The following is a 23596-nucleotide window of genomic DNA, read 5'->3' on the forward strand; positions in this document are numbered from 1 at the left end:
GACCAGTAGTTTGTATGCATGTTCTGTAATTCATTCGATTGATAATCCATTATTTCCTTAGAATCGGTTATCAGTCGACAGTAGTTATAGATTATCAATGAAACAGTCGATCGATATTATATCGGTCAATTTTGTCGTCGGTTGATGATGAACATGAAGTGGTTGCATGAATTAACTTCTTTAAGTCATCTCAACTTCATATAGAGTTTAAAAAGCCTCATTTTTGAGTTTTCGAATGTTTCAGACTTTTTCTACCGGCTATCTACATTGTCAGAAAAGAGCGAATCGATCCGTTGAACTTCGTACCATCTTCCATAGATACGAATTTTAATCAAAACTCTTTTCATGTGGCTTGTAAAGATTTCGAAAAACTTTCATAAGTTCATAAGTGTAAAGCCTAACTTTAGAAAAGACCTATGCCCGCAAACAGCCTAAATTTAAAAGAAAAAAATCTTTTCTAAGAACACGATTAGATAAAAGCCATAATAAGATCTTAATCTTACAAACACCTAGACATCTGTTATCGAGAATGGCGAAAAAATTAATGGACCTCCTCCGGTCTGTGTTCTCTTTTATAGCAAAGTCTAGAAAAACTAATGAAGTAGAAGATTTAAAATCAAGCACTATTCGATTCTTGAGAAAAAGAAGTAACAGATTCAATCTCTATATATGTAGATGTTTGGCCAAATAAGTTTACGAGTAAATAGTTAACTACTAACAACAAGCACAGCTTGTACAAACATGCAGATCTATAAACTAACTTCCGATGCAGGTGAATTGTATTATATTATCTCAATAGTTCTCTTCTTTGCGCTTTGTTAGAGAACTACATTCTCTAGAAAAAACAATTCCTACCAAAAGACAAATTACCATCAATCAATCTTAACTCTTTCTTTTCCGTAAAGCTCACTACGAACGAACATGAGTATTAAATAACTCAAATTCTTTACAGGATGGGAGCTACGAGGCTTGAACTGTTACAAATATTTTGGCATCAAACATTCATGGGAGAAGGCAGCTGAACTCTGTAGACGGTGAGTAATTAACGAATTAAATTATAAAACAAATAAATAAAATCCGAAACAAGTCGATGTTACCACTGAAATTTGTAGCTAATTTATGCATATCCACTATAATTAATTCAAATCACATACCATACGGAAAACCGACTAACTGTTCTACTTATTTGTAGAATGATGCATGGCGCGGTGACTAAATTTGTTTCTATAAAAAAAAATATTTTGTTGATGAGGTCTTCGACCGCGTTGATGTCGTTCACATTGTCCATAATTGATTGGTCATATAAATATTACTTCCGCAACAATCTAAGGTTGGAAAAAAATGTTCAATGCAAAAATACAAAAAAAAGTGTCAGGTCTTGCCCGTTTAAGGCTAGTGCAACTTCCAACCATGCTTTCTATTAACTTACATAATTTCCTATGTAGCGAATGTTCAACCTTCATAATGAATTGAGTGAAACATTTATTGGTCAAATAAAATGAAAATCTTCATTTGCTTGCACATCGTTTTTTTCCGACGATATTGCTTCCATAAAATCACTCAATTTTCTAAGAAATTTCATAGAATTAATATCGAGAAATCGCACATGCAACATCTGACTGACACACAAATAAAAAGTTGTTGGATTTGAAGCATTTTGATGCTCACAAGACCATATATACACACAAGTGTTTTTCTTTTTGTTCATTATAAACATACGAAACATGCGTTTTAATCAATTCATTAGAAAATTTCTTTTAATTCATTATTCTCATCATGAATCATCTTGGTTAGTGTTAAACATATTGACGTGTGTGTTTTGATTGAAACAATTAACTAAAGAAATTTTCGCCGAAACACCAGCTACTCTATGAGTAAGTTAATGTTTTGAAAGTTTTTCAAGCAGAAGGACTTATTCATATTCACAATCATTTTCTTCAAATATTATTTTCTCTTACACAAAACCGACAGTCAACGACAATTTCTTCATATATTTTGATATTCGTGTCAAAATCGCCAAATGATTACGTTACGTAATAATGTAGAAATGATTTGAAAAACGCGCTGAATACATTTTACATCCACCGACACCTCTGAATTTTCGGTCATAAGTCGTAACGCGACACAATGCCAATCATGGCGTAATGTTACAGTATTAACAAGATTGATGCAGTCCATTACACGAGAGTACCATTTTTCAATTAATCATAATTTTTTTGCGCTTACTGTATTAAAATGAATGAAATAATTGATATTGGTGAAATCGCGCATTGCCAGTACAGAGTAAGAATGATTATTTTCGGTCGAAAGATTTTCACTATCCACCTCTTTTATTTAAGACAGATTTAAATCTATTGTCGCACCTTATTACCTTTTTTTTTAAATTCACCAATGCGCACGATTGTGTCGAATTAACTGCACAATAAACAGTCTAGGTTAATGTTCACTCTAACGATACAAAAGTTTCACTTGACTTGCCAATTTAACATTGAGTTTTTGTTGTTCTTCAACAAACACTTATGGGTTTTTCTAGGATGACCGTTCGATAGAAATGAGGAGAAATTTATCTTTACTTCTGCAGTGTACAGAGGTGATGGGTTCAGGGGTCATTTTCATTCATACACATTTAATGTTAACAACTGCGATCCCGTGACAAACAAGAGATTTGTTTTATTCTCAATTGCTCTACTTAATTTTAACTTAATCTTTATATTGAACGGATTATATACATTTTGAGGCGGTATGTTTCCTCGGGTGTCTTGTGAAAGTCCAAAATTTACTTAGTTGTAGTCAGAAGGTTATAAATTTGCGAATGGATGGTTTCGCCTTAATATGGAAGTTTTTTTTCCTATTTATTGTAGGTGATATTCCGAGACCGCCCATTAAAAAAAATGTGAAAATGTATTCCAACCTGCAACTAACAATTTATTTCCAAAAAAAGGTCGTGTAAAAGTGTTACAGATGTGTAGCAAGAGATGTAGCGTAGAAATAAGTCGAAAGTTCTCAGCTCAAAAGTTAGGAGAGTGCTTTGCTCTAGGTGACCTTAAGATTTTTTCTACTACTTTACTGTGGACCCTATAATTTTGTTCAGTTGATAAACATTAGGTATAACATTACGTGTTGCAGTGTTAGGATGTTATGTCATTTAAAAGATCATTTTTCACGTCCCATATGCATAGCTAACTTGAAATTTACACCAACTTAAAACTAATTATCAGACAAATTGTAATTTTCTCTTATAATGGTAAGTCGACGTAAAATTGGTGAATTATAAGTAACTTTTTGATACAAGGTACGATTTAAGAGACAACTTATGATTTTCAAGTTTTCCCTCAACTTTTAATTGTAAGTGAAAATAGTAATCTCCCTATCACCTTTACTACGACCACACTTCATCGCATCTCTTCTCGGGCACGTGAGTCAAAGGTACCATCTTACCAACGAAAAAATCGTTTACTCTTTTTTTTAAATGCCATTTACTCGTTGTCAATTTCTCTTGCACCAACAACAAAGTCATTGACCCTATCTTCCTCATTATATACACCTGAAAAGGTATTCATGAATAGTAATGTTAGAGCTGATAGAGCGATCATACATGCTTCATGAATTTTAAAGATGATTGAATATTACGTGTTAAGCAGACATTATGTAAAGAGAAAATGTTTTTTTTTCGTTTTAAAAGATTTTAGTATTCAACAACAACAACAACAAAAACTAGGGATCGCACATACTAATAAGTGTTCAACGAATTAGCGCGACTAAAAATGTTTTTGAAATGATTGTAGAGATACCGTAAAAAGGCTAGGATTTGTTAAATGGTAATAGATCGAAATAAAGAAAAAAGCCAACATTTGAATGACTCATAATTAAATTGCCAATTGGATTGTACCGTTCAACTCGAAAATTTTTGTAAACCATATTTTGTAATCTTCCTAAATCAATTTCATTCTTTAATGCATGTCCTTGACTTTTACATGATTTTTTATTCTTCATTCACCCAACCGTATTTTGCCATATATTTTGTTGTATTATGTTTTAATGCCACGCCACACATAATATCGTAAATTGATTTTATTTGTTGTTGTGATGACATTATTATATATTAGCTCATCATTGTTTTCATTGTATTCTGTGCGTCGTTTGAAGCGGTTGTATTACAAGACCTTTGATTTATTGAAATGTGATACACAAGAGGCCAAACATATGAAATCAATTTCAGTTGTTGATGTAAATTTCTGATCGATCGTATACTTCGTAATAAATGCTATTTATCATAACAATAACGAATGAACGTTTTTTCGTGTTTGTGCATTTTCCGAGAAATAAACATTTAATACGTTTTTACACGCGCCAAGACATAACATTTCGTTGGATAATATAATGGACCATCATTAATGGTACACTATATAGCTATATAGCATACGTATATTACAGGTAGATTATTATTGTTGATCGTTTCTTGCAGATAAACTTCAAAATATTGTAAGCCCGATTTCCATCCTTTGCAACAACAATTTCCATCATTTACCGACTTCGGTAAATTTACGGTAAATATCTTCCGCCGATCATTCCATTTATGTTAACCTTTAAGAAACGACTTTCATATCGTACAGGTCCCAATACAGGGTACAAACTCAAAACTGTCGAAAACTGTTAATCTTAAACGTATTCATAATTTATGTCAAAATAATATGAAAATGAGTGCGTTTGAGTGCGCACATCAAATTTTGATGTTTTCCGCGTAAATTTGTCATTAATTTTGACCCATTAAATCTGTAGCAATTGGACCTGGACGAGACTGGACAATGATTATACCGACAAATTTTGCTAAACTAATGACATTACATAAATACGGCATCGTAAAACACGTGCAATGACCGGTCGATGTTATTTACCGAAGTTTACATTCTATATTTTTGTAACATATCCAGAGGTCTATAATTTCTTCTTTTGGTAGGTGAAATGAAACAAATGAAACAATAAAAAAAGAATGTAGAACTCTGACTCTATTGCTTGCATCATGAATGATATAAAACCGAGCTAAGTAAATAAGGTTTGTCGCTTCTACTTCGTTGAACTCTTTCGTTTTCATTTATTCACTTTCCGAACTACAAATCTGTTCAACACTTTAACTCATGCCATAAAATATACCGCGCACACAGAAAAGATGGAATACATTTAACATATTTTTAATGGTTTATTTGACTTGAGAAGCACATTCATCTGATCCACATTCACACTGTGTGTTTATTTTATGAGTTACACTTTTCGGTTAAGATATAACACGATATGGTAACTGATAAAATTTGAGGAAACAAACGTTTACCTCAAACAATGAAAGATTAACCTAATTAATGTTCAAGTATGTTAAAGTGTCAAAAATATATTTTTGCTACATTGCACGACAAGTTGATTGTGTTGAATATTTTATAAAATAAATTCTCATGCGAAGTGTAGGCATAACGGGATGTTTTGGGTAATGCTGTTGGTTGAATGGTTTCAATGAAGAAAAAAATGAATTAATGAATTGAACGAAAATGTGTAGTAGGTTCCTCCCTGCTCATAAATAAATAAAATTCTGAAAAAAAATTGTGTCAATTGTACAATCGTCCTCAATTCAGAGACATTCAGAAACTGTTTTTTGTTTACTACGAAGACTGAAAGTGCAAATATATCGACTGAACTGACTGATTGATTTGATTGTGTTACAACCTGATCATTGATCAATGCAATGGAATTAATTTATTTGTACTATATTTACTATATGTTACGTGTCTAAAAATCAAGCACCACATAAATCTTTCGTCTATACATTCGAATTGTAAGATAACTATCTGCAGTCAGGCAAAGGTTTATCTTGAAACCAATTTTTTTTTCTTTTGAAATAAACGTATTCACCTGAGAGTCTAATGAAATTGGAACAATTAAGGCCAAGTAATTGTTTGGCTGAGGTTAGAGTGTGTGGTATACAAATAGCATTGACTTGGCTGCTACTTACATTTGTTACAGCATGTAAATAGCTACCAGTACCTTAAAGAGGGTATATCAAAACGAATTAGTCAATAATTGCTATTGAATGGAGCAAAACTACTTTCTTACGTAACAGAGTCTAGTCGCGACCTACAAATAATATCTTGAGTTATTATTATAACAATTTTAGCCCTGCGAGAACTGTAACAGGTTTTCCATTCAATCACAATAAACTACCTACCTATCAGAGTCATATTGTGTTGAGTTGGGGAAATACCAGATGTTCAAATCCGCGGCTGGGCAAGATGATTTATTCTTCATTCGCTTTCTATATAACACTTACTCGTAGATATTCTAATAGTCCGTTGCCAATTCGCAACGTTAAAAATATCGAATGTCCTATTTCCACCTCGAGGATAAAAGCAGAAAATAAAAAATTAAAAATATGGATAAGTCGCTCCAGTCGTAACAGTTGAGTCATTTGTTCCAAAAACACCTTTTTATCATGTGGTTTACAACCAGGAGTAATCTATAACTTCCAAAACTGTTAAATGTCTGACCAAAACTCGAAATCTTTGTAAACTCAATCCAATGTTAATCATGTTCGATACGTCCAAATAGACAAACAATTTCAACAGACAAGTACAGTCTCAACTCAAAAACACTATTTGACTGGTTCGACTAGCATTGTTAGTATGATAGGGTTGATACTCCATAATGTTCAACAATCTGATCTGATCAAAATTTGCACACAAATTACATAAATGCTTTCACTCACAAATGTTAACCTATCACAGACGGCAAGCATATTAACATATTTACTATCTGATCTATTACTTCATTTGATCAAAAAATTTCAGAAATTGATTTCAGAAATCTTTTACTTCATTTGTTTTTAACATGCTTTTTGCTATACAAGACCTCTTTAGTCAGAGCTTGACGTTTATAATTGACGTCGTTGTCGATAACAGATGACAGCCGTCTGTAACATGTTACTGTATATGAAGTGGGATAAACCAAAACATCTGTTCTGTCATATATTCTACCTATTGAAGCTATGATGGATTATAATCGTCACTATAGTTACCATAATGTTACCCTAAAGTAATTATACATATTTATTATGTATGTGTGTGAACTGTGAACGCGTTTAATACTCGCTACTAGTGCGTCAACGGCTTGTGTCAAAGTATAAAGAATTTCATGACTTTACGAAATGAGTGCAGATAATTGAAAACAATTGAAATTTCACATTGAAACTATATTCTCAAGAAATGAGCGAGTATCTGTTCTTTTCCATAAGCTATACGAGATATGACGAAGATATTTGAAACAACCGGTTACAAGCAAACTTTTATTGTCATGGGTAAAATTACATCAATTAAATCTATAGATTGAGCTTATTAAACTTGCGGAACTACAGCAGCAAATGATCTGCCACTTTCTTTCATTTCGTAGCATCCAAGTTTGAAAAAAATCTGAAAATTTTAGGCTTTAGTATTTTCAGATTGGTCTTTAAAAATTAAATTCCACTTACCTTAACCTTTAATGGCGTCGTCAGGAAATGCAATTTTAGCTCTGGTCTATTGCATCTAACTGATACTAATTGAGTCAGTTGTTCCAAAATCGTCTGTCTATTATACGGCCTTAACATGGAGAATTGTATATCTTCCAAAGCTGGTAAATGTTTGATCAAAGTGGCGATTGTTATTATTTCCATCGGTCCATTAACGTCTAAATATTTTAATGTTGGAAAAGAAACTTCTGCTAATCTTGGTACAAAATGTGACGATGGTCCGACGTAGCGCAACGATACCAAATTTAATGAAGCTAGAACGCTCACGAGGTTATCGAAATATATATTTCTTATGTCAATAGCTTTTAATGTTTGCTTTTGTACCATGGTCGTCAGGAAGTTCTCTACGGTAGTATTGAGTGAATCCATCATTGAACCATTATAGTGTCTTTCAAGTGCCAATTCAGTTAGGTTTTCAATTTGTAGTAGGATATCTAGATCTCTAAAATTCGAACCGAGTCTATAATCGAACATTGTGAGGTTCTTCAAATGACTGAAGAAATCTGTTGGAAGGTGACATCCGATTTCTGTCAAGAATGTCAGACGCTCAATATTTGGATTTTTGTCGAAAAACTTTAGCAGTTCTCTAATTGGTACAAATTCATGTATAGTAGCCAATTTTAGCTCTTTCACTTTGGTTATGCCACAAGCAAAAATATTTAAATCTCCCCTTTTCACTTTGTCTATGTTCAAAATCTCAATGTTTTTGTTTTTAATTAATTTCAAATGACGGCCTTCTCTTACGCACAATGACTTTAACTTCGGGAAATCATACTTTACGATTTCTTTTAGTAAACGATCATTTTTGCTACTAAGATAATGGCTGTATGATCTGATTGACTCCACAACCGGATTAATATAATCCATAACTCTATCAAAGTGTAATGCAGTTAGTGGGAGATTTCTCCGTGTTATTTCAAATACGTACGAAGTCATGCAGAAATTTTTAAATTTATGAGCAGCCATTTCCGACACTACATGAAATCGTTTACATGTAAATCGAATGTTCATCATATCCAACAAGCTCAAATAGCCAAACACTTTCAACAAACAATAATCATTCAAATCCACAAATGTAGTCTCAAGTTGAACCGCTTCCACACTAATCGGACGTGAATTGTTGGCCTGTTCGTATTCCCGATCCATATTGTTTTAATCGTTGTTTTCTTAACAAAAGGAACCAAATTATTTCAACGGAACAAAAATCCAAAATGACTCCGTGGTGTAATGACAACTCTTGCCAATACATGCGTTAACACTAACCATACCATGCTTCATCGAGGATCGTTACCCCGAAAAAGAGAAAATCATTTGTATGTACGTGTACGAATACGTTGCATACAACTGAACATCAGCGGAGAGGTAGAGATGTTTTAGGGTAAAATGATTGTAAAAATTTTGAAACTGTGTATAGCAGGTAGAGGAGATAGAGGTTTTGTGTACAAAATTATCAGAAATCATGACCGTAGAAATGTAAAATTTTCGATAACAGGTGGTGATTTCCGCCATGCTAGTTTTGCAATACGTACATTGTCAAATGAATTTTTGTAAGGAGGATCCGATAGATTTGTAATTATCTCAACTTTCTTGGACAATAAGACTGTTTCATAAGACGGCTTAGACGACTGTCATCTGTTATCGACCACGATAGCAATAATAAATGACAAGCTCTGACTAATGAAGTTTTATATAGCAAAAGGCATGGTCAAAACAAATGAAGTGAAAGATTTCTGAAAACAATCTCTGAAAATCTTCGATCGAATGAAGTAATAGTTTGAACCGTAAAACTATTAATATGCTTGCCATATTTCAGAAATCTTTAGAACATGTTTTTTGCTATATAAAATTCTGATTAGTTAGAGCTTGTCGTTTATTATTGCTGTCGTTGTCGATAACAAATTACAGCCGTCTGTAACAGGTTAAATCTGTCATAGAGTGACTAGCAGCGAGCCATAAAACAATGTTCATTACAAACAAACAAAACTTTATCACCACCTATTGCAGCAATAATTTTCCGAGGTAACAGTCGAACGTTTGGAATCACAGCACTGAATCAAGCATGAGAACAGAAAATCAATGGAATTTCTGATGAAATGAAGAGTAGTGGGTTATAAAGCCTAGGCTAAGACTTTTAGCATTAACAATTTAATAGCAAAACACAGTGCATGTTCTTTCAAAGATAACTTATCGACTCGATTTGAATATTTAACACCTAGTAGTGAGTAAGTTTTTACTGCTTTTTGTTGTGTCCATAAAGAACTAAGGCGAACTGGAATTGTAAAGCGTTCTGGAAAATATGGCTCTGAATTAAGTTCTCAATATTTTGCTAATTTGATACGGTTTGATGTTTGAACGTGTATCCACACATCATTATTTAATAAAATTATTTATATTACTTCCTTAATTGCAACATACAACTATCATAATAGGTCTGTTTGGTTTGCTTGTAGTCGGAACGTAATAAAATCTATAATTAAAATAAATTTTTTCAAACGGTTTGTTCGTTCGATGTGTAAAGTGTGGTAGATTCCGTTTTGAATTCGAGATAGACACGAGTGTACGTACAACGTCTTAAAATTAATTACATGTCGCGTCTAATGGAAAAGACGCACATTAATACCTACCATGCTACCAGTGATATTACAATTGCACCATACACTTGGAATTACATAATTTAAATGATAAATAATACCAATGGCATTCGCATTTTGCTATATTACCATGCTGTTCTCCGCGGTGTTTGCAAAAAGAGCATTACTAATGCGCGCAGCATTTATATCTGTGCGCTGAAGCAGAGTGATTATAAAGTTTTCTTGTTCGTATAGTTTTTGCTCGTTCCTCACAACATTCATTCAATCTATCAATGAAATCGATTTCTATGTTACAATTGTAATGTACACTTGAGCGCTGGTAACGATGCTTTGTGCGTAACAAAAATGTTAAGAAAATCATAAATGTGTAAGCAGAGAGACGTGTATTAAAAATGTAAAACAAAAATTTGAAAGTTAATTTCTTCCTCGATCTGATACATAATATTGGTATCTCCGTTGTGTTGATGGTATCAATCTATTCACTTGACTGACTGTACATAATTTTGCACTTTCATGATTTCGTCATGTTTTATCTCAATCTATTTTTTAATTACATTTGATGATTTTCTTGTTGCTGTTGTTGCTAATTTTGTTTCTCTTTTTGTTCATTTTTTTGCAGTTATGGATCTGAATTGGTTGCTATTGATTCCTATTCGGAAAACAATATGACACTGTCCATTGCCTCTTCGGCCGACCCCAACAAACGTTTTTCGGATAAATACTGGTTGGGTCTAGCATCATTGGATGACCTACGCACCAATACTCTGGAATCTGCTTCCGGTGGACTAGTGTCACAGTACTCCGGATTCTGGTCATTGAATCAACCGGATCCCAATTCGGGTGAATGTGTTGCCGTTTCATTAGCTGGTATGATGCAGTCATGGGGATTGGACACCTGCGAAAGTCTTCTACCGTTCATGTGCAAATCAACGGCATGCCCCCAAAATTCACTGCATTGCTCCAATGGCGGTTGCGTCAATCAAGCATTCAAATGTGATGGCAACGACGATTGTGGGGATGGTACGGATGAATTAGATTGTCCAGCCAATTGTAATTTCCATATGCAATCGGGAGGTGATGTGATCGAATCGCCGAACTATCCACATAAATATGGAGCGCTGAGCAAATGCAAATGGACGTTAGAAGGACCACAAGGCAGTAACATTGTTTTGCAGTTCCAAGAATTTGAAACTGAGAAAACATTCGATACTGTGCAAATCTTGGTTGGTGGACGAACCGAAGACAAATCCGTTTCTCTAGCCACTCTATCGGGCAAAGAAGATCTGGCTAACAAGCCATTTGTAACGGCTTCCAATTTCATGATTGTGAAATTTACATCCGATGGTAGTGTTGAACGTAAAGGATTTCGAGCTACTTGGAAAACTGAACCTCAAAATTGCGGTGGCACACTGAGAGCAACTGCTCAGGGTCAAATACTTACCAGTCCTGGATATCAAAAGCAATATCCGGGAGGATTAGAATGTTTGTACATCATTCAGGCGCAGCCGGGTCGAATAATTTCTCTTGAAGTTCAAGACTTAGACTTAAATGCTGGTCGAGACTATGTTTTGGTTAGAGATGGAGACTCACCTATGAGCCGTGGAATTGCTCGCCTAACTGGATTGGCCAAGGATAATGCGAAAGTAATCATTTCAACTGGCAACAAATTATACGTTTACTTCAAGACAAGTCTAGGTGACTCAAGGAAAGGTTTCAATATTAGATATACTCAGGGATGTAAAGCAACGATAACAGCTTTAAATGGTACAGTATCGTCGCCAGCCTTTGGCCTTGGAGACTATCCAAGCAATCAAGAATGCATGTACAAAATTCAAAACCCGTCCAAGGGACCACTATCCCTTCGCTTTGATAAATTCAATGTTCATCAAAGTGATGTTGTGCAAGTTTTCGATGGTTCCTCAACATCAGGCCTGCGTTTACATTCCGGCGATGGATTTACCGGAGATAAAGCACCACGTCTTACTCTAACAGCATCTTCCGGTGAAGTGCTAATCAAATTCGTCACAGATGCTCTGCACAATAGTCCTGGTTGGTCAGCTACATTCAGTGCAGATTGTCCAGATTTGAAACCTGGCAGCGGAGCACTTGCATCCAGCCGTGACACAGCCTTCGGTACAATGATTACTTTCACGTGCCCTGTAGGACAAGAATTCGCCACCGGCAAAAACAAGATTCAGACCGTTTGCATGAAAGGTGGTAACTGGAGCGTAGACTACATTCCAAAGTGTCAAGAGGTGTATTGTGGACCAGTGCCACAAATCGATAACGGATTTTCCATCGGATCATCAAATGTAACTTATCGCGGCATTGCAATGTATCAGTGCTACGCTGGTTTTGCTTTCCCAACCAACGCTCCAATTGAGAAGATTTCATGTCTATCCGATGGCAGATGGGAACGTCAACCCTCTTGTATGGCATCTCAGTGCGTACCTCTGCCCGAAGTTCCACATGCAAATGTAACTTTGTTGAATGGCGGCGGTAGAAGTTATGGAACGATTGTTCGATTTGAATGTGCACCTGGGTACGAGCGAACTGGGCATCCAGTTTTAATTTGTATGTCAAACGGCACATGGAGCGATGAAGTACCGAAATGTACGAGAAAGCAATGCCACAGATTCCCTGAAATTAAGAACGGATTTATCGTGGATCAATCTAGACCGTACTTCTTCGGAGATGAAGCTCGTGTCCAATGTTACAAAGGGTATAAGTTGAGTGGACCAAATATCATTCGCTGTTCCACGGAACAAGAGTTTGACAACACTCCAACTTGCGACGATATCAATGAATGTGGATCGTCCCAGTGCGATGCTGCATCTACGGATTGCATGAACACTGCCGGATCTTTCTACTGCCAATGTAAAAAGGGATTCAATCCAACCACAGAATGTAGACCTGTTGGTGATCTAGGCCTAGCAAATGGAGGTATTCCTGACGACAGCATTACAGTGTCATCGACAGAGGAGGGCTACCACAAAGGGGTATTTGATTTTTGATAAAAATGTGAGTTCTGTTTGTTCATTCATTCAATTTCATAGATGGTGAGACTTAATTCCGTCGGCTGGTGCGGAAACTCCATTGAACCCGGCTCGAATTGGGTACTCGTTGACTTCAAGGCACCAACAATTATTAGAGGTTTCCGAACCATGTCTGTACAACGATACGACGGAAATGTTGCATTTACATCTGCAGTACGTTTGCAGTTCTCTGACGATTTGGCAGATGTTTTCAAAGACTACGCAAATCCTGATGGAACAGCTGTAGAATTCCGAATCCTGGTAAGTTTCAATGACAAGCTAACTCAAGTGGATTTCGCTAAAATTTTAAATCTTACTCTCAGGAACCAACTCTATCGATTTTAAATCTGCCAATTCCCATTGAGGCGCGTTACGTTCGATTCCGAATCCAAGACTATGTAGGAGCTCCATGCATGCGAATGGAAGCTATGGGCTGTACCCGATTGGATTGTGTGGATGTAAACGAATGTGCGAAAAACAATGGCGGTTGCGATCAAAAATGTTTGAACTCGGCCGGAAGTTATTCTTGCTCGTGTAATACTGGATTCGAACTGTTCACCGGTAATGGCACCGCAGGATATTTCATTGAAAAATCAGAAACCGGTGACCGAGACGGTGACACGATTCAGAAAAACAAATCTTGTGTACCAGTCATGTGTCCTGCGTTAACCGTACCCGAAAATGGTAAATTGTTAACAAGCAAAGCGAAGCATCATTTCGGTGATTTGGTGAGGTTCCAATGCAATTTCGGATACGTAATGTCGGGCAGTTCGTCACTTCTCTGCTTGTCAAGCGGTCAGTGGAACGCTACCGTACCAGAATGCATGTGTAAGTATTTCATTAGCTTGATGTTTCGACAGATTGAAATCTAATTCTAAAATATCGAAATCGTACAGATGCAAAATGCGTTTCTCTACCGGACGACAAATCCAAGGGACTAGCCGTTATACGTCCAGACCAGGAAAGTGTTTTAGTGCCATTCAGGTAAGTCGAATCAGCTGAACATCACTTAAATGTACGAACTGACCAAGCCCTTTGAATTTACAGAGACAATGTAACGTTGACGTGTAGCTCACCAGGAAGACAATTACGAGACACAGCAACATCAGGTTTCAGACAGTGCGTCTATGATCCTAAGCCAGTAAGAAATAATCCTCAATTTTTTGTCGTATTTAGTCTGACTCTCTGTCGATAAATTTAGGGCTTCCCCGACTATTGGCTTTCTGGTTCTCAGCCATCATGTCCGCGAGTTGATTGCGGTGTCCCAATGCCGACACCAGGAGCAGAATATGGTCAACATGCTGACACCAAGTACCAAAGCTCATTCTTCTTCGGTTGTCAACATACATTCAAACTGGCTGGTCAAACCGGTAAACACGATAATGTTGTTCGTTGTCAAGGCAACGGAATCTGGGACTTTGGTGATTTGAGATGTGAAGGACCTGTTTGCGAAGGTAATATTCGAATGGTCTCAATTAAACAACAAACCGTAACGAAATGTGTAATTTACAGATCCCAGTCGCCCAAGCGATGGCATTCAAATTTCAAGAAGTTATGAACAAGGATCCGAAGTATTGTTCAGTTGCTCTCGACCGGGTTACATTTTAATAAATCCCCGACCAATTAGCTGCATCCGGGAACCCGAATGCAAAGTAATTAAGCCGCTAGGCTTGTCGTCGGGATTAATTCCAGATAGTGCTATCAATGCCACATCGGAACGACCAAATTATGAAGCAAGAAACATTCGATTGAACAGTGTCACTGGCTGGTGTGGAAAAGAAGAAGCCTTTACATACGTAAGCGTTGATCTTGGCCAGGTGTACAGAGTGAAGGCTATCCTAGTGAAAGGCGTTGTGACGAACGACATCGTCGGCCGACCGACTGAAATTCGATTCTTCTACAAACAGTCGGAAAGCGAAAACTACGTTGTCTACTTCCCCAACTTCAATCTAACCATGCGAGATCCTGGAAATTATGGAGAGCTTGCGATGATCACACTGCCGAAATACGTTCAAGCCAGATTTGTGATTTTGGGTATTGTTCAGTACATGGACAACGCCTGTTTGAAATTCGAATTGATGGGCTGTGAGGAGCCAGCTCAAGAACCACTTTTGGGCTACGATTACGGATACTCACCTTGTGTCGACAACGAACCACCAGTTTTCCAGAATTGTCCACAACAACCGATTGTTGTACGTCGTGATGAAAACGGAGGTGTCATGCCAGTAAACTTCACTGAACCAACGGCATTAGACAACTCTGGATCAATTGCTCGATTGGAAGTGAAACCACAGAATTTCAAGACTCCGATGTACTTATTCCAAGACACGGTTGTTAAGTATGTTGCATTCGATTACGACGGAAACGTTGCTATATGCGAAATCAATATCACCGTGCCAGACGTTACTCCACCATTGTTGAGTTGTCCACAGAGTTATGTGATTGAACTGGTTGACAAACAAGAAAGCTATTCGGTGAACTTCAACGAAACACGGAAGCGAATCAAAGTGTCTGATGACTCGGGTGATGTGAAGCTTACATTCATACCAGATAGAGCCACCATACCGATTGGAACATTTGAAAATGTGACCGTTGTCGCTACCGATCGATTTAATAACAAAGCAATGTGTCACTTCCAAGTGTCCGTCCAAGCCACACCTTGTGTCGATTGGGAATTACAGCCTCCAGTCAATGGGGCATTGAACTGCTTGCCAGGAGACAGTGGAGTTCAGTGTATTGCTACATGCAAACCCGGCTACAGATTCACCGATGGAGACCCGGTCAAGACTTTCTCGTGCGAAACGTCTCGCTTATGGAAGCCCACGTCTGTAGTTCCTGATTGCGTTTCCGAAAACACACAACAAGCAGACTACCAAGTTACAGTTACAATGAATTATCGTGCCAATGGAGCCGTTGCTCAAGCTTGTTTAGGTCAATATCAGGATCTTCTACAGCAATACTATGGCAACTTAAATCAACTGTTGTCGCAACGTTGTTCCGCTGTAAACATCAACATGAACGTGTCGTTTATCAAATCGATTCCGACTTTGTTGGAGGAAAATGTTGTGAAAATGGAATTCCTTTTGGTAATTATTCCCGCCGTAAGACAACCACAACTGTACGACCTGTGTGGATCCACTTTGAATCTCATATTTGACCTTAGCGTTCCTTACGCCAGTGCCGTTATTGAACCGTTATTGAATGTGTCGAGTATCGGAAATCAGTGTCCGCCACTTCGAGCATTGAAAAGCTCAATTAGTCGCGGATTCACGTGTAGTGTCGGTGAAGTTTTGAACATGGATACGAATGATGTACCACGTTGTTTACATTGTCCTGCTGGAACCTTTGCCGGTGACAAACAAAAGTCATGTACCTACTGCCCGCGAGGATTTTATCAAAGTAGAGACAGACAAGGATCGTGCTTACGATGCCCACCGGGAACATACACGAAAGAAGAAGGCTCAAAGGCCATCAGTGCTTGCGTTCCAGTTTGCGGCTATGGAACATATTCACCGACAGGATTGGTACCGTGTCTCGAATGTCCACGAAATTCCTACACCGGCGAACCGCCAACTGGAGGTTTCAAGGATTGTCAAGCATGTCCAGCTGGAACATTCACATTCCAACCATCAGCTCCAGGAAAAGATCGTTGCCGTTCGAAATGCGCACCAGGATTTTATTCGAAAACTGGTCTCGCTCCCTGTTCAGCTTGTCCTCAAAATTTCTATCAAAGCGTTGCTGGTATGACAGCATGTAGTGAATGTCCCACCAATATGAAAACAGATGGACAAAGTGCAGCCGGTCGTGAAGAATGCAAACCGATCGTTTGTACAGAGACCTCATGTCAACACGGTGGTCTGTGTGTTCCAATGGGACATAATATTCAATGCTTCTGTCCAGCAGGATTTTCGGGTCGACGATGTGAGATTGACATAGACGAATGTGCATCGCAGCCATGTTATAATGGAGGACAGTGTACCGACTTACCACAAGGCTATCGGTGCCAATGTCCACCTGGTTACTCTGGCATCAATTGTCAAGAAGAAATGAGTGATTGTAGAAACGACACATGCCCTGCACGCGCTATGTGTAAAGATGAACCTGGTTTCAATAACTACACTTGCCTTTGTCGAAGCGGCTACACAGGCATCGATTGTGATATAACTATCGATCCATGTACAGCTAGTGGAAATCCATGCTCAAACGGAGCGTCATGTATAGCTTTGCAACAAGGACGTTATAAATGCGAATGCATATCAGGCTGGGAAGGACAACATTGTGAGAAAAATATCAACGATTGTGCGGAGAATCCATGTTTACTCGGAGCGAACTGCACGGATCTAGTTAACGATTTCAGCTGTGGGTGTCCTCCTGGATTTACCGGAAAGGTAAGTTGAATGCGCATTAACGCTCTGGTTGCTGAGAATTGAAATAAACCTTTTTTCAGCGTTGCCAAGAAAAAATTGATCTTTGTCTCTCTGAACCGTGCAAGCATGGCGTTTGTGTCGATCGACTTTTCAACTATGAGTGTGTTTGCCATCCTGGATGGACTGGAGACTCGTGTGATATTGACATAATGGATTGGTGAGCACACATCCGTAACATAATTTAAAACGAAAAGTCTAAATTTATCCTTCCCACACACAGTGCTCACAATCCTTGCGAGAATAGTGGATCATGTTTGGATCTAGTCGACGGTTATACATGCAATTGCGAACCTGGATACACTGGCAAAAACTGTCAACATGCTATCGACGATTGCGAAAGTGCACCATGCCAAAACGGTGCTACGTGCATTGATCAACTCGATGGATTCACTTGCAAATGCCGGCCAGGCTACGTTGGTCTGCAATGTGAAGCTGAAATCGACGAGTGTTTGTTAGATCCTTGCAGTCCAGTGGGAACAGAGCGTTGTGTTGACCTGGACAATCGATTCGAGTGCATGTGCCGAGAAGGTTTCACCGGAAAAATGTGCGAAACAGACATTGATGATTGTGCATACTCTCCGTGCTTGAATGGTGGCCAATGCCGGGACCGTATCGGGTCTTTCGAATGCATTTGCCTACAAGGATGGACTGGTGATCGTTGCGAGAAGGAAGTTGCAACATGCACTTTACAGAAACCGTGCCAGAACGACGCAACATGCATTGATTTGTTTGAAGATTATTTCTGTGTATGTCCCAGCGGAACGGATGGCAAGCAATGTGAAACAGCTCCGGAACGTTGCATTGGCAATCCTTGTATGCATGGCGGCAAGTGCAGAGATTTTGGCTCTGGATTGAATTGTTCGTGTCCTGAAGATTATACCGGAATCGGTTGTCAATATGAGTTTGATGCATGCGATGCCGGAGTTTGTCAGAATGGCGCTGAATGCATTGACAATGGAGTGGGCTACACTTGTGTCTGTCCGAAAGGGTAATACTTTTAGTCTTTTGCCTAAGTTTGATTTACTTACGAGTGAATTTCAGATTTGCTGGTAAAAATTGCGAAGAGGACATCACCGACTGCAAAGACAATTCATGTCCTCCAGGCGCAACTTGCATAGATCTGGCTGCCGGTTTCTATTGTCAGTGTCCATTTAATTTGACGGGAGACGACTGCCGAAAAAGTAACTACCTTGCGAACTGTCACAAAATAGAACCTTTCACGAAACGATTTCTCTTTCAGCTATTCAAGTCGATTACGATCTATACTTCAGCGATGCCACAAGATCAACAGCCGCTCAAGTAGTACCATTCTACACTGCCAAGTCGTCGAGCATAACAATCGCCATGTGGGTTCAATTCGCCCAAAAAGACGACTCTGGAATCTTCTTCACTTTATACTCCGTCGAATCCGCAAACATTCCGAACAAACGTCGACCACTGATCCAAGCTCATTCCAGCGGCGTGCAAGTGTCCATTTTCCCTGACTTACAGGACGCTTTCCTATCGTTCAAAGAGTATGCAACAATCAATGACGGGCAATGGCATCACATTGGTATTGTGTGGGATGGAAAAATCGGTCAGTTGATGCTCATTACGGAGGGACTTATTGCAAGCAAAGCGGAATATGGTGGCGGCAGAACATTCCCTGAATTGTAAGTTGTGATTGGTTTAGTCGGTTGCAATTTCGTACTTACAATTGAAATTACGTTTCAGTGCATGGGCTGTGCTAGGCAAACCACAACCAGAAAAGACAAACAGTTTGACCTCGTCAGCGGTCACTTACTCAGAAGCCGGATTCCAAGGCAAAATAACTAAAGCACAAATCTGGGGACGAGCTCTCGATGTTTCATCCGAATTACAGAAACAAGTACGAGATTGTCGCAGCGAACCGGTTTTGTATCGAGGACTTCTTCTCAACTGGGCCGGCTATGAAGTGACATCTGGTGGTGTCGAGCGTTCAGTACCTTCGTCGTGTGGACAGAAAAAATGTCCAGCTGGTTATACTGGTGCACAATGTCAACAAATCGAAGTAGACAAAGAAGCACCTCGTGTTGAACATTGCCCTGGAGATTTGTGGGTGATTGCCAGAAATGGATCAGCAATCGTAACCTGGGACGAACCACATTTCAGCGATAATGTCGGAGTGGTTAAGGTCATTGAACGGAACGGTCATCGACCTGGTCAAACTTTGCTTTGGGGAACGTATGAGATCACTTACATTGCATCAGATGCTGCAGGAAACAGTGCCACATGCAATTTTAAGGTATCGTTGTTGTCAGAATTTTGTCCAGCATTGGCCGATCCATTGGGCGGAACCCAAGTGTGCAAAGATTGGGGAGCTGGAGGACAGTTTAAGGTGTGTGAAATTTCATGCCATTCGGGACTACGATTCTCGGAAGAAGTTCCTGAATTTTATACTTGTGGTGCTGAAGGTTTCTGGCGTCCAACATCTGATCCAACACAGTCATTGGTGTATCCATCGTGTTCACGTACGTGTATTAGATTCCCTTTGCATCCGTAGTCATAACATTACTTTTTCCCTACAGCTGCTAAGCCTGCTCAACGCGTATTCCGAATTAAAATGTTATTCCCATCCGATGTGCTATGTAATGAAGCCGGTCAGGGTGTTCTACGGCAACGTGTCAAAAATGCCGTCAACTCGCTCAATCGCGATTGGAATTTCTGTTCGTATTCAACAGAGGGCTCAAGGTTTGTTGATCTAACTTTCCCACTGAATCGAACGGTTTAATCATGACGAACTGTTACAGGGAATGTAAGGACGTTCAAATCGATATCAATTGTGATCACTACAGAGGTGGCAATGCGAATCGTGCTAAGAGACAAAGTGAAACGTCAGATGATGGAGGCACTTACGTTCTGGAGGCACAGATTCCAGTTGAAAAGTAAGTTTATCTTTGGTGGTTGATTTAAACATCAGTTTAGCAAAGACATCCAGAGACAAACCAGAGATTGGATGATTTGGAGATCTCATTTCGTAAAGTACTCACCGGTGCAATGTTAGGAGTTTTTGGTGGGTTAATCGAGGAAAATGTAATCGATTATCAGAAAATCATTTTCATATTAAGCAAGAGGTTGAAGGTTGAATAGAAATGGCAGTTGAAGATCAATGAGTTGGGCTCTAGATTTTCCTCGGATAATGTTGCAGTGATGAGAAGGATTGATAAAGTCTTAGAACATATTTGTTCATCGAAATGGTGTCTTGGTGGGACTACCTCGAACTTGTTCATTCATCAAAATAACCACCAGTTCAGTACTGACAGTACTGTTGGTCTATTAGAATGTACTGAATTGTCATGCAAATGTTGTAAGATAATAGAAAATCTTGTTATCGCCGCCGAAGTGCATGCATTTTTTTCAAAATATTTTTTTTTTACTGCAAATTATCAGCACCGTAGTCATACTCAGTTTGTGTAAAACAAAATACAAATAATTATAGCAATGCACCTAATGTGGATGTTGATGTGGTTGGTCTTTCGTCTCGTGCCCGTCAAGGCCGGCAACAAAATGGTGATACATACACTTTGGAAATCGCATTCCCTGCTGTCAAGTATGTTAAATGAAAATTACAAACATTTTCATATTAAACGGAGACGGTCTATTAAAATGCGCCGTATGGATGATGGAACAAAATCTGCTTAAAACAAAATTGCATGCACTGTTTTGAAATCACAGACACTCTCGGTGCTATTCTGCTTTCTTATAAGTTTATAATCCGGAATGCTTTAACTATTACCTCAATGGATTGGATATTGTTTGGTGATTTTTTTTTAGAGATCTGACACAGTCGTCACAACAACAAAATTCTCAACGACCGAATCTAAATTACTTGCACGAACTTAACCTATTTACGGATATTATGATTTAAGATCGCTTGGAACGGTTACTCTTTACCTGGCCGTTTACTGCTTATATAATCCTAAACATTTTATAGATCTGCACAGCGTCTACCTTTAAAAATTCTTCTAATTTTCATCTCAACCATTAATGATTACTAAGCAAACAGCAAACTAAAACAAACAGTTTCGAGGACGTAACTTTAATCGCTTTATAACGAATCATTTCAGTGATCCCGTATTGCATTCAACCACTGGCGAACGATCCGACGTACGAACATTACTTCAGAAACTTATTCTCGAAGAGGATCAGTTTGCTGTTCAAGATATTCTTCCAAACACAGTGCCAGATCCAGCTTCATTGCTTCTGTCATCTGAATACGCTTGTCCTATTGGTCAAGTGGTTATGGTGCCTGATTGTGGTAAGTGAAAGCCTATCGATGAATTGAAAGAAGGATTAACGTCGTCATCATTCGTCATGACCAAATTCTAACCAAATTTCTAACAACCAGTTCCATGTGCTGTCGGAACATTCTATTCTGCTGCCAATAAAACTTGCAACCCATGTCCCCGTGGAACGTATCAATCGGAAACTGGTCAGCAACAATGCACAAAATGTCCAGTTATTGCTGGTAGAATGGGAGTGACTGCCGGACCAGGTGCGAGATCAGCGGCAGATTGTAAAGGTTTGTATTTTATCCAAAATTCGTTAAAATTCAAATAAAAATGTTACAAAATCGCAGAACGCTGTCCGGCCGGTAAATATCTTGATCCGGATACTGGTTTGTGTCAACCGTGCGGTCATGGTTTCTATCAACCGAATGAAGGTTCATTTTCTTGCGAACTGTGTGGCTTGGGACAGACTACACGATCATCCGAAGCTACTTCACGGCAAGAATGTCGCGACGAATGTTCGTCAGGTAAACAGCTCGGTCCCGATGGCCGATGTGAACCGTGTCCATCTGGTACTTTCCGAACTCAAGGCGTTCAGCCAGCTTGTACCAGCTGCCCAATTGGTCGAACAACACCGAAAATGGGTTCATCATCCATCGAAGAGTGCTCGTTACCGGTGTGTGCTCCGGGTACATATTTGAATGGAACCAAGAACATGTGCATCGAGTGCAAGAAAGGTTTCTATCAATCGGAATCACAACAGACATCTTGCATTCCATGTCCACCGAATCACAGTACGAAAACAGTTGCCGCAACTAGTCGCAGCGAGTGTACAAATCCATGCGAAACGATTACCGAAGGCCAAGCACACTGTGACGTTAATGCATACTGCATTCTGGTGCCGGAAACTTCCGACTTTAAGTGTGAATGTAAACCAGGCTTCAACGGAACTGGAATGGAATGCAAAGATATGTGTGATAACTTCTGTGATAATTCCGGTGTTTGCGTCAAAGATCTAAAGGGAACGCCATCGTGCCGCTGTGCCGGTTCATTTACCGGACCGAAATGTTCCGAACGATCGGAATTCGCATACATTGCTGGTGGAATAGCTGGTGCTGTTATATTTATCATAATTATCGTATTGCTCGTTTGGATGATCTGCGTGCGATCGAACAAGAAGAAGGATCCAAAGAAAATGCTGACACCGGCTGTCGATCAGACCGGATCGCAAGTGAATTTCTACTATGGAGCTCATACAACGCCATATGCCGAAAGTATAGCACCGTCGCATCACAGTACATACGCTCATTATTACGATGATGAAGAGGATGGCTGGGAGATGCCGAATTTCTACAATGAAACGTACATGAAAGAAGGTGAGAATTCAGATCGTTTATGTTCTGGGACAGGGTTTGTTGGGAGTTCGTTTGGAAGAACTAATAAATTTAGCCGAAGGGTTTGGGATTATTTGGAATTTATGTCGTTTTTGGGACCCTCTGATGGTACAAACCAAATTTAAAATAAATTTTCGGTTTTTTGTTTTTAAGGTCTTCATGGAGGTAAAGTCAACACATTAGCCCGATCGAATGCCTCACTGTATGGAACGAAAGACGATCTCTACGACCGACTAAAACGACACGCTTACACTGGTAAAAAGGGTAAGTCTGAATTATCGTCTGAATTGTAAAAACATTGCTAGTAATATTTTCCACCACACAAACAATATATATGCTTCCCACATATACATACA

General features: G+C 38.7%; 1 protein-coding gene across 3 annotated transcripts in view; it reads left to right on the plus strand.

Moving 5' to 3' along the window:
* The window catches only part of LOC119066270, a 40063-nt gene that overhangs the window by 15370 nt on the left and 1097 nt on the right, over positions 1 to 23596 (plus strand). For 2 of the 3 annotated variants that reach the window (XM_037168627.1, XM_037168626.1), the window contains exons 5-24: positions 953 to 1034; positions 10757 to 13136; positions 13194 to 13433; positions 13496 to 14000; positions 14069 to 14156; positions 14220 to 14313; positions 14374 to 14626; positions 14685 to 17560; positions 17620 to 17756; positions 17820 to 18587; positions 18641 to 18780; positions 18840 to 19251; positions 19313 to 20088; positions 20146 to 20308; positions 20368 to 20502; positions 21057 to 21167; positions 21685 to 21875; positions 21966 to 22139; positions 22197 to 23222; positions 23394 to 23504. In XM_037168627.1, coding sequence (XP_037024522.1) covers positions 953 to 1034; positions 10757 to 13136; positions 13194 to 13433; positions 13496 to 14000; positions 14069 to 14156; positions 14220 to 14313; positions 14374 to 14626; positions 14685 to 17560; positions 17620 to 17756; positions 17820 to 18587; positions 18641 to 18780; positions 18840 to 19251; positions 19313 to 20088; positions 20146 to 20308; positions 20368 to 20502; positions 21057 to 21167; positions 21685 to 21875; positions 21966 to 22139; positions 22197 to 23222; positions 23394 to 23504 — 10662 coding nt within the window. The remainder of the gene's footprint in view (positions 1 to 952; positions 1035 to 10756; positions 13137 to 13193; positions 13434 to 13495; positions 14001 to 14068; positions 14157 to 14219; positions 14314 to 14373; positions 14627 to 14684; positions 17561 to 17619; positions 17757 to 17819; positions 18588 to 18640; positions 18781 to 18839; positions 19252 to 19312; positions 20089 to 20145; positions 20309 to 20367; positions 20503 to 21056; positions 21168 to 21684; positions 21876 to 21965; positions 22140 to 22196; positions 23223 to 23393; positions 23505 to 23596) is intronic. The other variant, XM_037168628.1, reaches the window with a different exon arrangement.

Source organism: Bradysia coprophila, chromosome IV, assembly GCF_014529535.1.
Source record: "Bradysia coprophila strain Holo2 chromosome IV, BU_Bcop_v1, whole genome shotgun sequence".
NCBI lineage: Eukaryota > Metazoa > Arthropoda > Insecta > Diptera > Sciaridae > Bradysia > Bradysia coprophila.